The sequence below is a fragment of the Sinocyclocheilus rhinocerous genome, unplaced genomic scaffold (genome assembly GCF_001515625.1).
Source record: "Sinocyclocheilus rhinocerous isolate Xijiao unplaced genomic scaffold, SAMN03320098_v1.1 scaffold1386, whole genome shotgun sequence".
Classification (NCBI taxonomy): Eukaryota; Metazoa; Chordata; class Actinopteri; order Cypriniformes; family Cyprinidae; genus Sinocyclocheilus; species Sinocyclocheilus rhinocerous.
Genome location: NW_015660628.1, coordinates 811,279 through 821,699, shown reverse-complemented (window position 1 = coordinate 821,699; position 10,421 = coordinate 811,279). Strand labels below are relative to the sequence as shown.

Genomic DNA, 10,421 nt, shown 5'->3' with positions numbered 1-10,421 from the left:
ATATATATATATATACATATGCCAAGTAACATTGTATCAGTCTATCTATCATCTATATATCTACACACACACACACACATAGGCTATACAATAAAATATACATACACTTGCTCCCAGCTTGATAGTGATTGGTGTAGGCTTCTTCGCAGTCATGCTAAACCCCAGTTTAGATATTTTAGATGGTGCTGGCTTGCTTTTAGACTCATCTTCGAGGCCAATCTCATCAGCAGACCGCTTTCGCAGACTGTCCCCTGATGCCGTGCTGGAAGAGACAGTCTTAGTTTTCACACTGCCTCCCTTCTCTTCCGGTCCTGCTGGAGGCGAAACAACTTACCAAGGTGAGCGACTGTTGGCTTGGAGACCAAAGGTGAGCTACAGTTACCTGAAAGACTAACCAGTTGAGTAAGAAGTAACAGCTGTTCTTGCGCACAGTTTGCTTTTCTTTTACATTTGCATGTCTTACTATCAGCCATGATTATTCTACTCTGTTTATTAAAGGGCTGTTTATATGCATATTCACAAATTATGAGAAGCATACATGTAAGAGGCTGACAATTACCTGAACATATACTTGTTTAATTAGTAACACTTAGCCTGCATTTTAAAAACTTATTTGAATGTGGCAACATTTTAATTTTTAAACCTGTATCTTTACTCTAAAATATTTCTATGAATAAATCTCTGACAGAGACTATCAGCCAATCACTGTGTGCATAGTCAGTAAGCATACTGACATCATCCATAGCAACGAGGTCAACCCCGCCCTTAATCTTAGCTTCAGACTTCTCTCTATTCCTTAGTAAAAGTTTGTCTCAGCAGCTTTGTGAATATGTTTTAAGAGAAAACTCTTAGCTAAAATTTTTTACTGCTATTTAGGAGAACTCTTAGTGGTAAGATAAAATGTTTTGTGAATACGGGCCCTGATCTTTTAACATATAGTGTAGTTTTGTCAAAAGTACCGACTTCGGTACCAGTCTGTACTGAAATTTTAAAAACGTTCCATTTCAGCTAAAATTTGAGCGCTGTTGGGCCAATTCTTAAAATCAACGTTTTTAAAATTTCAGTACCGACTAGTACCCAAGTAGGTCCTTTTGACAACACTTATATTGAAATATATATTACTACAATATGGTAAATATCACAAGGACAACATTAATATTAAATTAATAAATTAGAGAATGATACTTACATCATCATCCTCATTAAAAACAGATGCAAGTCCAGCTTTCTTGGCAGGTAAGGCAGGTGTGGGTTCTTTAGGTTTCTAAAAGAGAAGCAATACAATGCAATTTTTAAATGTTCAAAATTAAAAACTCTCAAACAAGCATTATTTTTAGTTATTTTAAACAGTTACCTGAAAGATGAGGGATGCCAGGAGGACCTGCTCAGAGAGACGCTGTTGAGCTTAAAATCTAATTGATTAGTTTGATTCATTTGATTAGCACTAACTGTCTTTAAATAGCTCTTAACTGACACATCAATAAAGCCACTTAAAATACATCAGGCTGCTTTCAGCAACACGTTGAAGCGGATAGGACAAAATCCCTCTGCAGCAGCGCAAAAAAAAAAAACCTATCTCTCCTGTTCTTCTGCTTACGAACACCATTCGACGGGAGGAGAAATAACGCTATCTAGCGTACAGACTGAGTAAACGACCCTAAAGGCTTGTCACTACTTGTCTACACTGGCTAGATGACACAACCCCCCAAAGTAAAGGTTTTAGGTTAAAAAAACTGAAATATAGTCGATAGGTTGGATGAGAGTAAAAAAGAATCTATCTATCTATCTATCTATCTAGGCCTATCTATCCTGCTTTTTTACTTTTTAAGTGGTTAATAAAATATTGACACATTAAAGACAGATATAGCACTGTAAACAACATTGAAAACAATGGAAGAAATATGTCAATGTTTTAAAATAATTTTAACTCAATGTTTTTCATGTTTGTATTTATTTATTATGGGCCTATTCATTTTTTTCCCCCATTTATTATTTGTATTTATTTTTAAATTATTAATTAAGTTATTTTTATTTTTTTTTGTAAATGGAGCATACAGTATTTCATATTGTTTCGGTGAAAAGTGTTTGCACATAGTTTGAACAGAATTAAATTCCATTTAAATAATCAACATTTTGGCTACACTTTACAATGAGATCCCATTAATTAGCATCAGTTAATGCACTAACCTAAATCAACTAACACTGAGCAACATTTGTTTATTTTCTTGTTTGTTGGTTGGTTTTTAATTATTTATTCATTTTTCTTAACATTAGTTAACACAAATACAACTTTTTGCTAGTTCATGTATTAAATATTAACTTTAATAATGCATTAATAAATGCTGAAATTAACTGCATATGCAATTCAGATTCTCTATATTAATGTCCAGCTGTATTCATTTATAAAAAATATTGATGTGTTGCTGTACATTTCCTTACACAACTTACCAGCATATACAGTTTCAGACAGACTGCATCCAGCATGGGTGAATTTGACCTCCGACATAAGGTAAGCAAAATCTTTTTAAAGATACACATGCATCAGCATTTTTATGTTTATTTTTGGACTTTTGTCAGTGAACTGCAAATGATGTAAGCTGATTTTAAACTTGCATCACCCATATAGTTGTCTCTTATGTAGTATCTTACCAGATACTTTTGTGTTTCATGTTACGACCAAATTCATTAGCGTACAAAAGAACAACTCTGTGTACTTTTGGAAAAAATTTATTGTGAAACGACTGTGTGAAAATTGGGATGGGGGAAACTGGCAGCCTGGCCACAGCAATGTCATGTGCCTTTAACACACAGCTAGCGGTGCTGTTGTAACCCCAGATGGGTGGAGAAAGAAGAAACCAACCCTCACTTCATGAGTGGCCTTTTCTTTCTTCCCCGGTCTCCATCCGACTGTGGACGGTCGCCCCGGGCGGAACAAGAAGGCAAGGAGGGTCATCTGCATGAAAGGACGATGTAACTTCCAAAAAAAAAAAAAATAGTGATCGAGAGGGTAGAAAACAAATAAAGGGGAAAAAACTGAATGGTTTAGAAGTGACATCCCATAGTCCTTTTTATTGATTGGTCTTCAAAACAGAATGGATGTCCTGACACCATGGGGTCTGCAGATATAGTTCAGCCTTCTTCACCACTCTCTCAGCGGACAGCCTCTTACACGGACAGGATGTGCTTGACGAAAGCTGTAAGAGGAGAAGCAGACACGCATAAGGAATGATCATCCCTACTGGCTCACCATACAAAGCCTGAGGTGGCTGCTAAAAATAATGGACGGGATGATTCAGTGACAGGTGAGCTTATTATATCATTTTAATTAGTGTCGAAAAGACTCAGTACAGTCACTGTTATGCAATGTGTCCTAAAAGAAGCTAGAAGGGTTCAATCGGAGCATACCCTCATAGTGGACACTGCCGTTCTCATCCTCCTGTCCCTGCATGAGAGACTCGATCTCGGGCTCGGACATCTTCTCACCTGTTGGTGCCATGAAATGTATTGGTTAGGAATAATTTATTTCCGATACTTTTTGCTTAATAAAAAGTACCGCAGTATTATATGCTATTTTGGACATGCACCATGGTCATGCCAGAGTACCTATCTATATAAATATGGTGATAATCATATATAAATATGGTAATAATTCAGTATTCTTAATAAAATTCATATATTCATCATTCATAACTATAATCAATCAATAATTTATTTAAATAAATAAATACATGTATTTTATAAATTGCAAATATATTTTGGCCATGTATCATGGTAGTGCCATACAATTTTTTTAAAAGAAATTAATCCTTTTATTTAGCAAGGACACATTAATTTCACAGACAGATAGATAGATTTAAAATACATAAATATAATGAAATTATATAAAAATTATATAATTACATAAAAATATAAAATATATACAAATATTTCATAATTTAAATTGTATTTTTAATTAAATAAATGCAGCCTTTGTGAGCATAAGTGACTTCTTTAAAAAAACAGTAAATCACAATACCATGATATTACCATCTGATCACTGTGCCAAGATACAATCATTTGTTTTGTAAGCAGAGTATATTATGCAATTTACTTTCCCATGCATGGTGTGAACTACATAATCATTTCATCTTCACTCACCCAGTGTTGAGAGCACAATGCGCAGCTCAGCGCCCATCACTGTGCCATTGCCCTCTTTGTCGAAGATGCGCAGACCCTCAACGTAGTCATCATAGGTACCCTTCTGGACGGCGTCAACGGTCTTCAGCATTGGCAGGAAACCATCAAAGTCAAGTCTTTTGTTGGCCATATCTGTGTGCATATAGTTCCACATATACATCACAAATCAGTGAGGCTTTGTAAAGCATTTAGAATTACGCCCGTTCCTTTTTAATATAATGTAAATATCTTACCGTCAGCAGATGGGTCACCCAGGATTTTCTTCACGTCCTTGTTGGTGGGGTTCTGTCCCAGGGCACGCATGATGTCAGCAATCTGGTTGTAGGCAACCTTGCTGTCACCAACTCTGTCGAAGAGACCAAAGGACTCTTTGAAGTCTGTAACAGAAGGACAACAGAAGGTTATCTGGAAGTAGATTTTAAGGGTGGATCATAATGTCATCATTTGAACTAATGTACAAAATAGAAATGCATAAAACAGCAATTTATCTCACAACATAGCACCAGACAAAAATAAATTACAAATTGTATTTTATTTTATTATTTTGCAACAGTTTAGGGACATCATTGCTTTAAAATTAGGTAAAGTCGAGGAAACTTAGTATCTTAGCAGTGCCTCCTCTCCCACATCTCTCCTTTGCCAACTGTACATGCCAATTTAAACAGAGCTTAGCAACTGCATTTCCATGGGCCGTGAGGGAGACCAAGTTGAAAGTGATCTGCTGACAGAAAAATAGCATCCTATGACTTCTGTACTCCAGCAGCTGTGCACGAATGTGGCACTTAATGCGTGACGGGACAGGCGATACCCTCAGAGAAAGTAGCCTTTGCCATACATAGTTACGGTGCTTTACGACTGACCCAAGTCAAATACAAGAATGCTACAACCAACCGCATACTCTCTGCACCTAAATGAGCAACACCGTGCTGTGAACTGGCCGTGAGGTTTGGTACTCATGAATTCTTTCTGTAGAGAAATATATGGATCAGATATATTTTGACTACTACATCACAACATGGTACAGCAAATAATTCACTCGACACACGCACTGAACCAACTGACAGTACTCAATTTATCAGTTAACTAAAACAAATATGTATTAAAATACATCTTGCTTTATGGTTTGCAATCAAGGTCTCAAATATTCTTATTTAACATTAATCAGTTAATAATAATAATTTAAAAACTGTATAAGATTCCTGAGCAGTCTACACTTCAAAATACAATATATATGAATTTTAATAAATTATGTGATATTATATATAATTCATAAACAAACTAACATTAATAATAATATTAATCAAAAAAAAAGTATTTTCCTAATTTGTAATATTTTTTTTTCTATTCTCCAATTCAAAATTTTTTTTAACCTCTTATTCATCCACAAAAATGTCTTTATATATTTAAAAGCTTCCCAAGTTATTATTTAGGACATTTAGAACCAATTTCAACTTCATTTTAAGTTATACTTTTTTTTTTTTTTTTTTTAAAGTCTGGTGCTATGTTGTGATTTTTTTCTACATCAATTTAACTAATTAAGTTCAAATGACTTGTACCGCCAATTTGATTATAGTTCAAAATTTAAGGAAGCAACTGAACTTGAGTTGAAGTAGTTTTTTTTTTTTTTTATTACAGAGGAGGAATTGCCCTTCATGAATACATGATATCATACATTTCCAACATCCACATTACATTGGTAACAATAAGTACTATAGTCATACAACCATTTCCAAATCATAATAAACTCTGATGTGCGAAGACTCACCCTCAATCTGGTCAGCAGAGAATTCTCCAGCCTGCCAGAAAGACAACAATGGATCAATCCCACTGGCAAACCTGCCAACATCTCACAACACACACTATAGTCTGATATAAGGAATTATTTTAAAAGACAGTAGGAAACATAAGCCCTTTTTTGGACATGAGCAAAACAACAGCTTGGAAAGTGCACATATATCCAGCAGGGGAACAAACCAGCTGCATGATTTTCTCTTTAACAGTGACAAACAAACTGGGGTTCTTTATGACACCGCTGTGTCTTGCCCCACCAAAGTCGAAGAAAGGTGTCCTACTTCATTTGAGTGGGCTTATTGTCAGTTTTTGAGCCAGATGGACATGAAAAAGGTACGATAAAATAGCAAGAGTAATCCAAGTACACACCATGATGGAGTTTTGGGGTGCAGGAGCGGAGGGGCAGAAGTCAAGAAGCCGGAGTCCCAGGAGAGTGGTCCTGAGCCATGGAGCAGCTCCTTCTTATTTATGCTATGCTAATGATGTCACGGGGCGGATCCTGCGGCGCCGTGGAACTTCTTTAACTTTCTTAGGTCAAGCTGGAAGAAAGGCTGCTGCTTTCTCCAATGTGCATGCGTGGCGGTATTTTTAGACTATGCTCCAGGCTGCTTGTAAGACCCCTTGGCTTCGGTCAGCACTTTAATTTGATGTATTGTGTCTTTATTTACATAATTTCTGAATATTTTTTATCCTTAGTCAGGGATGATTGAATGTAAATCATGTTATGCCGACACAACATCTCAGGAAGGCTTTTGATTACAATGTTGATATTTTAAACTTGCATATGGAAGTCTCGGCCACTTATGGTTAGATGGGAAGCCGGGGAAAACAGTCCTTAAAGATTATTTTCACAGCATGAATGCATTTGCATTTTGGCTGCATTTCTTTCTCAAAATATATGACATTGTCCATGCTAAAAATAGTGTTTTTATTAAAACAAGGGTTAATAAAATAAAAATAAAAAAATTTCTTTTTGAAACTGATCGGCTGTAGACTAATGAAGTGCATGTGAGGCCTATGACCAATTTTCTAATTGAAAGGAAACAAGTTGACAAAAAGATTGAATCCAACAATATAGAATAATAATGAGAGATTTTTGTAAGTCGATCATTTTTGACTGGAAACACCACAAGTGTAAAAAGGTGGGAAAAATCCTCAAAAGGTACAAAAATTCTTTTTTGGAAAGTTGTTATACCTTGTGTGGGCAAATCAGTAACTTTTAGGCCAGTGACAAATAACATGGAAAAGAAAATCCTCTCTCAAAGTGACCAGAACACAACATGAGGGTTAAATGTCACATTACAAATAGTGCTATACTCACTATGGAAATGTCCTGGTGAAACAGCTACAACTAACCAGTGCAGTTAGCAGATCAGTCATTACAGTGTTGCTCTGTGTTTTTCATTAGTTATGTAGTCAACACTTTTCAGCCGGGATTGTATCACCACAGTGCATGCATTACAGTCTTCCTTGTGACAAGCTCCTTAACATGTTTGCTAATCCTCATCTTCATTTCATTCTATACTTTCACATGTGATATGCTGTGCTTATGCTGCAATGTTTCCTCCGAAGACACATAACACATATACAGAGCGATCATATGGTTTTAGAAGATCTGTGTTGTGCATCATTTGGGCTATACATGGACTACATTTAGTTATATAAATGAACAGCTAAATAAATGAATCATTATCCACACACCAGCTTATGCAACACAAGGCATTGATGAGGCAATTGATGAGGCTGCCTTGGTCCCCTAAACTTTTTGAAAACACTATTAAAAATAATAATAAAAAAAAAAAAAGTGGTAAGAGCAAAGAGCAGAGAAAAAAAAGAGTAGAAAAGAAAAAGAGTAGAATTAAAATAAAAGTTGGAATATTTTGTTCAAAAACATGCATAATGTTCAAAAGGACGTACAAAGATTTTTATTTATTTTTAAGAAGTCTCGTAAGGCTGCATTTATTTAATCAAAATACAATAATTAATCAGTAATATTGTAAAATATTATTAGAATTGAAAACACCTGTTTTCTATTGTAATACATTTTGATGCAAAGCTGAATTTTCAGCATCATTACTCCAGTCTTCAGTGTCACATGATCCTTTAGAAATCATTCTAATACGCTGATTTGCTGCCCAAAAAAACATTTCTTATTATCAATGTTTAAAACAGTTGTCCTGCTTAATATTTTGTGGAAACCATGAGATTTTTGTTTATTAGGATACTTTGAAAAAATAACACTTCTTTCAAAAGAACAGCATTCATTAGAAATAGAACTTTTTGTAACAACATAAAAGTCTTTACCATCACTTTTGATCAATTTAATGTGCCGTTCCTGAATAAAAGTGTTAATTGAAATAAATAAATGAATAAATCTTAATAACCTTAAAATTTTGAACAACAATCACAATAATTTTTGCAATCTGGCCCATATCATAATAGTGCAGTATTTTTTTGTATTATCTGTCCTTCAGTCAATTAGATGTGTTACTACAAACTAGCAGCCAACACAGAGACATTCCAGTCCTGCCCTGAGACCTTGACTCTTCCCTCTGAATGCTGCAGAAGCCATGGAGCTGAAGACCTCGCCCCTGGGCAGATGAGCTCTATATTTAGCCGTTCTTTTAGGAGGTGTAGAGTTTCTCTGAGAGGGTCGGTAGCACCTCAAGGGTGGTTGGCACGTCTTAGCCCTTTACACCGCCACGTCCAACCGAGCGAGCGAACTCGAGATCGTAAAGCGGCTGCTCAGGTTACACTGCTCTCTTCTGACATGGGATCAGTCCCTCAGATCTCTGGGACTGCCAGTGCAGTAACACCCCACATACAGCGAGCCTGATCTCAGATCAGCTAGAAGCAACACCGAGGAGACCAGAGCACCTCAAGGGTGGTTGGCACGTCTTAGCCCTTTACACCGCCACGTCCAACCGAGCGAGCGAACTCGAGATCGTAAAGCGGCTGCTCAGGTTACACTGCTCTCTTCTGACATGGGATCAGTCCCTCAGATCTCTGGGACTGCCAGTGCAATAACACCCCACATACAGCGAGCCTGATCTCAGATCAGCTAGAAGCAACACCGAGGAGACCAACGTTTAAAAAAAGCTGTCGTATAGGCCAAGCATTGTCCATCAGCCCTTGAGAAAGTATGAGCCTCATTTGGATTTGCATGAGGGTATCAAGTGAGAGTAAATGACTCTTTAACTCACTCATCTTTACATGTGAAATATATAGTGGGTTCCAAAAGACAGAGAGCACTTGTGAAAATGCTTCTAAGTTGCATTTTTAAATCCAATATATTTTCACATTTTTAGCAATTTTAGTGAAAACGTAATTGAGAAATTAACATTAAAATTAAAATATACCCTTTTTGATTTATTAAGCTCGAGTTGTATGAACAAAAGCTGATGATTGGACATGAAGGTCCAACATGGAAAATACAAAGTTTAAAACAAAGGTTTGAAGGCTGAACAATTCTTGCAAATTGGCAAAGCAATCCTTTTAATCAATTCAAACAAACAAATGAGGCAATTCTGCATCACTCCAGTGGGATGCCACATTTGTGAGCAGTGTTTTTTATTTCCTCCTTGACTTTTTTATTTTGTGATGTCAGTGATATAGAATTGATAAAAGTAAATGGGGGCTTAGAAATACTTTCTTTGAATGTGTTGAAGGGTTTTTGCTTGTCATACGCTGCTTCTCAAAGGTTTGGGCTCAGTAATTTGCTTTTGAAAGATGTCTCTTAAGCTCACCAAGGCTGCATTTTTTTTGATCAAACATACATTAAAACATTGATTATTGTGAAATAGTATTGCAATTTAAAAGAACCGTTTTCTGTTTTAAAATTGTATTTATTTCTGTGATAGCAAAGGTAAATATTCAGCAGCCATTACTCGTTTTCAGTGTCACACGATCCTTCAGAAATCAGAAGAGATCCTTGTGCAGCTTATTTTTGTGGAATACACATTAAGGATTTTTTTTGACTAATAGAATGTTTTGATTAATAGAATAGAGCAGCATTAATTTGAAATGGATTTTTTTTCCCTGTAACAAACAATTTTTTACTGTTAGTTTTGATTTAACTAATCTTTGCAGTATAAAAATATTTTTTTTTCTTAAAAAAACAAAACAAAAACAAAACTACTTCATATAGAAAATTGAAAGCTTAACTCTTATTATGCATTATGTTATAGTGTATATATATATAACAAGGACCTCTAGATTGAGAACCGAATTATGCTAGTCTATATTTTGCCTTTCATTGCTCAGTTCGAAATAAAACAAGGCTCACATGCAGCTATAGAAAGTATAGCTAAATGAATAAATCACAACTTCCCAAAATACCAAATCATATTAAATCAGAGATTTATAGCTCCATCTAGAGGACGAAAGGTGTGGTAGTCACCTCCAGAAAACTTGACATTGTTAATGTGATTAGACCACCTATCAGATATAACATC

At 35.6% G+C, this 10,421-nt stretch overlaps 2 protein-coding genes across 2 annotated transcripts in view; both read right to left on the bottom strand.

Annotated features, from left to right (window-relative positions):
• LOC107725344 (PEST proteolytic signal-containing nuclear protein-like) overlaps positions 1 to 2,953 on the bottom strand; it is a 4,110-nt gene extending 1,157 nt beyond the window's left edge. Inside the window, exons 1-2 of the mRNA XM_016534582.1 lie at positions 2,861 to 2,953; positions 1,190 to 1,264 (exon numbers count right to left, since the gene is read on the bottom strand). Of these exons, the coding sequence (XP_016390068.1) occupies positions 1,190 to 1,264; positions 2,861 to 2,953 (168 nt within the window). The remainder of the gene's footprint in view (positions 1 to 1,189; positions 1,265 to 2,860) is intronic.
• Positions 2,542 to 6,443, bottom strand: mylz3 (myosin, light polypeptide 3, skeletal muscle). Its single transcript, XM_016534613.1, has 6 exons — positions 6,337 to 6,443; positions 5,942 to 5,972; positions 4,410 to 4,553; positions 4,138 to 4,308; positions 3,406 to 3,483; positions 2,542 to 3,194 (listed from the first exon to the last, which is right to left on the bottom strand). The coding sequence occupies exons 1-6, from the start codon at positions 6,337 to 6,339 to the stop codon at positions 3,166 to 3,168; spliced, it is 456 nt and encodes a 151-aa protein (XP_016390099.1). The 5' UTR covers positions 6,340 to 6,443; the 3' UTR covers positions 2,542 to 3,165.
• Between the last annotated feature and the right edge of the window lie 3,978 nt (positions 6,444 to 10,421).

Coding starts and splice junctions, on each gene's coding strand:
- mylz3 (XM_016534613.1), bottom strand. Junction 4,554..5,941: donor CTCTGCTGACCAGATTGAGG/GTGAGTCTTCGC, acceptor CTTCTGTTACAG/ACTTCAAAGAGTCCTTTGGT. Junction 3,195..3,405: donor CGGCAGTGTCCACTATGAGG/GTATGCTCCGAT, acceptor CTCCTCTTACAG/CTTTCGTCAAGCACATCCTG.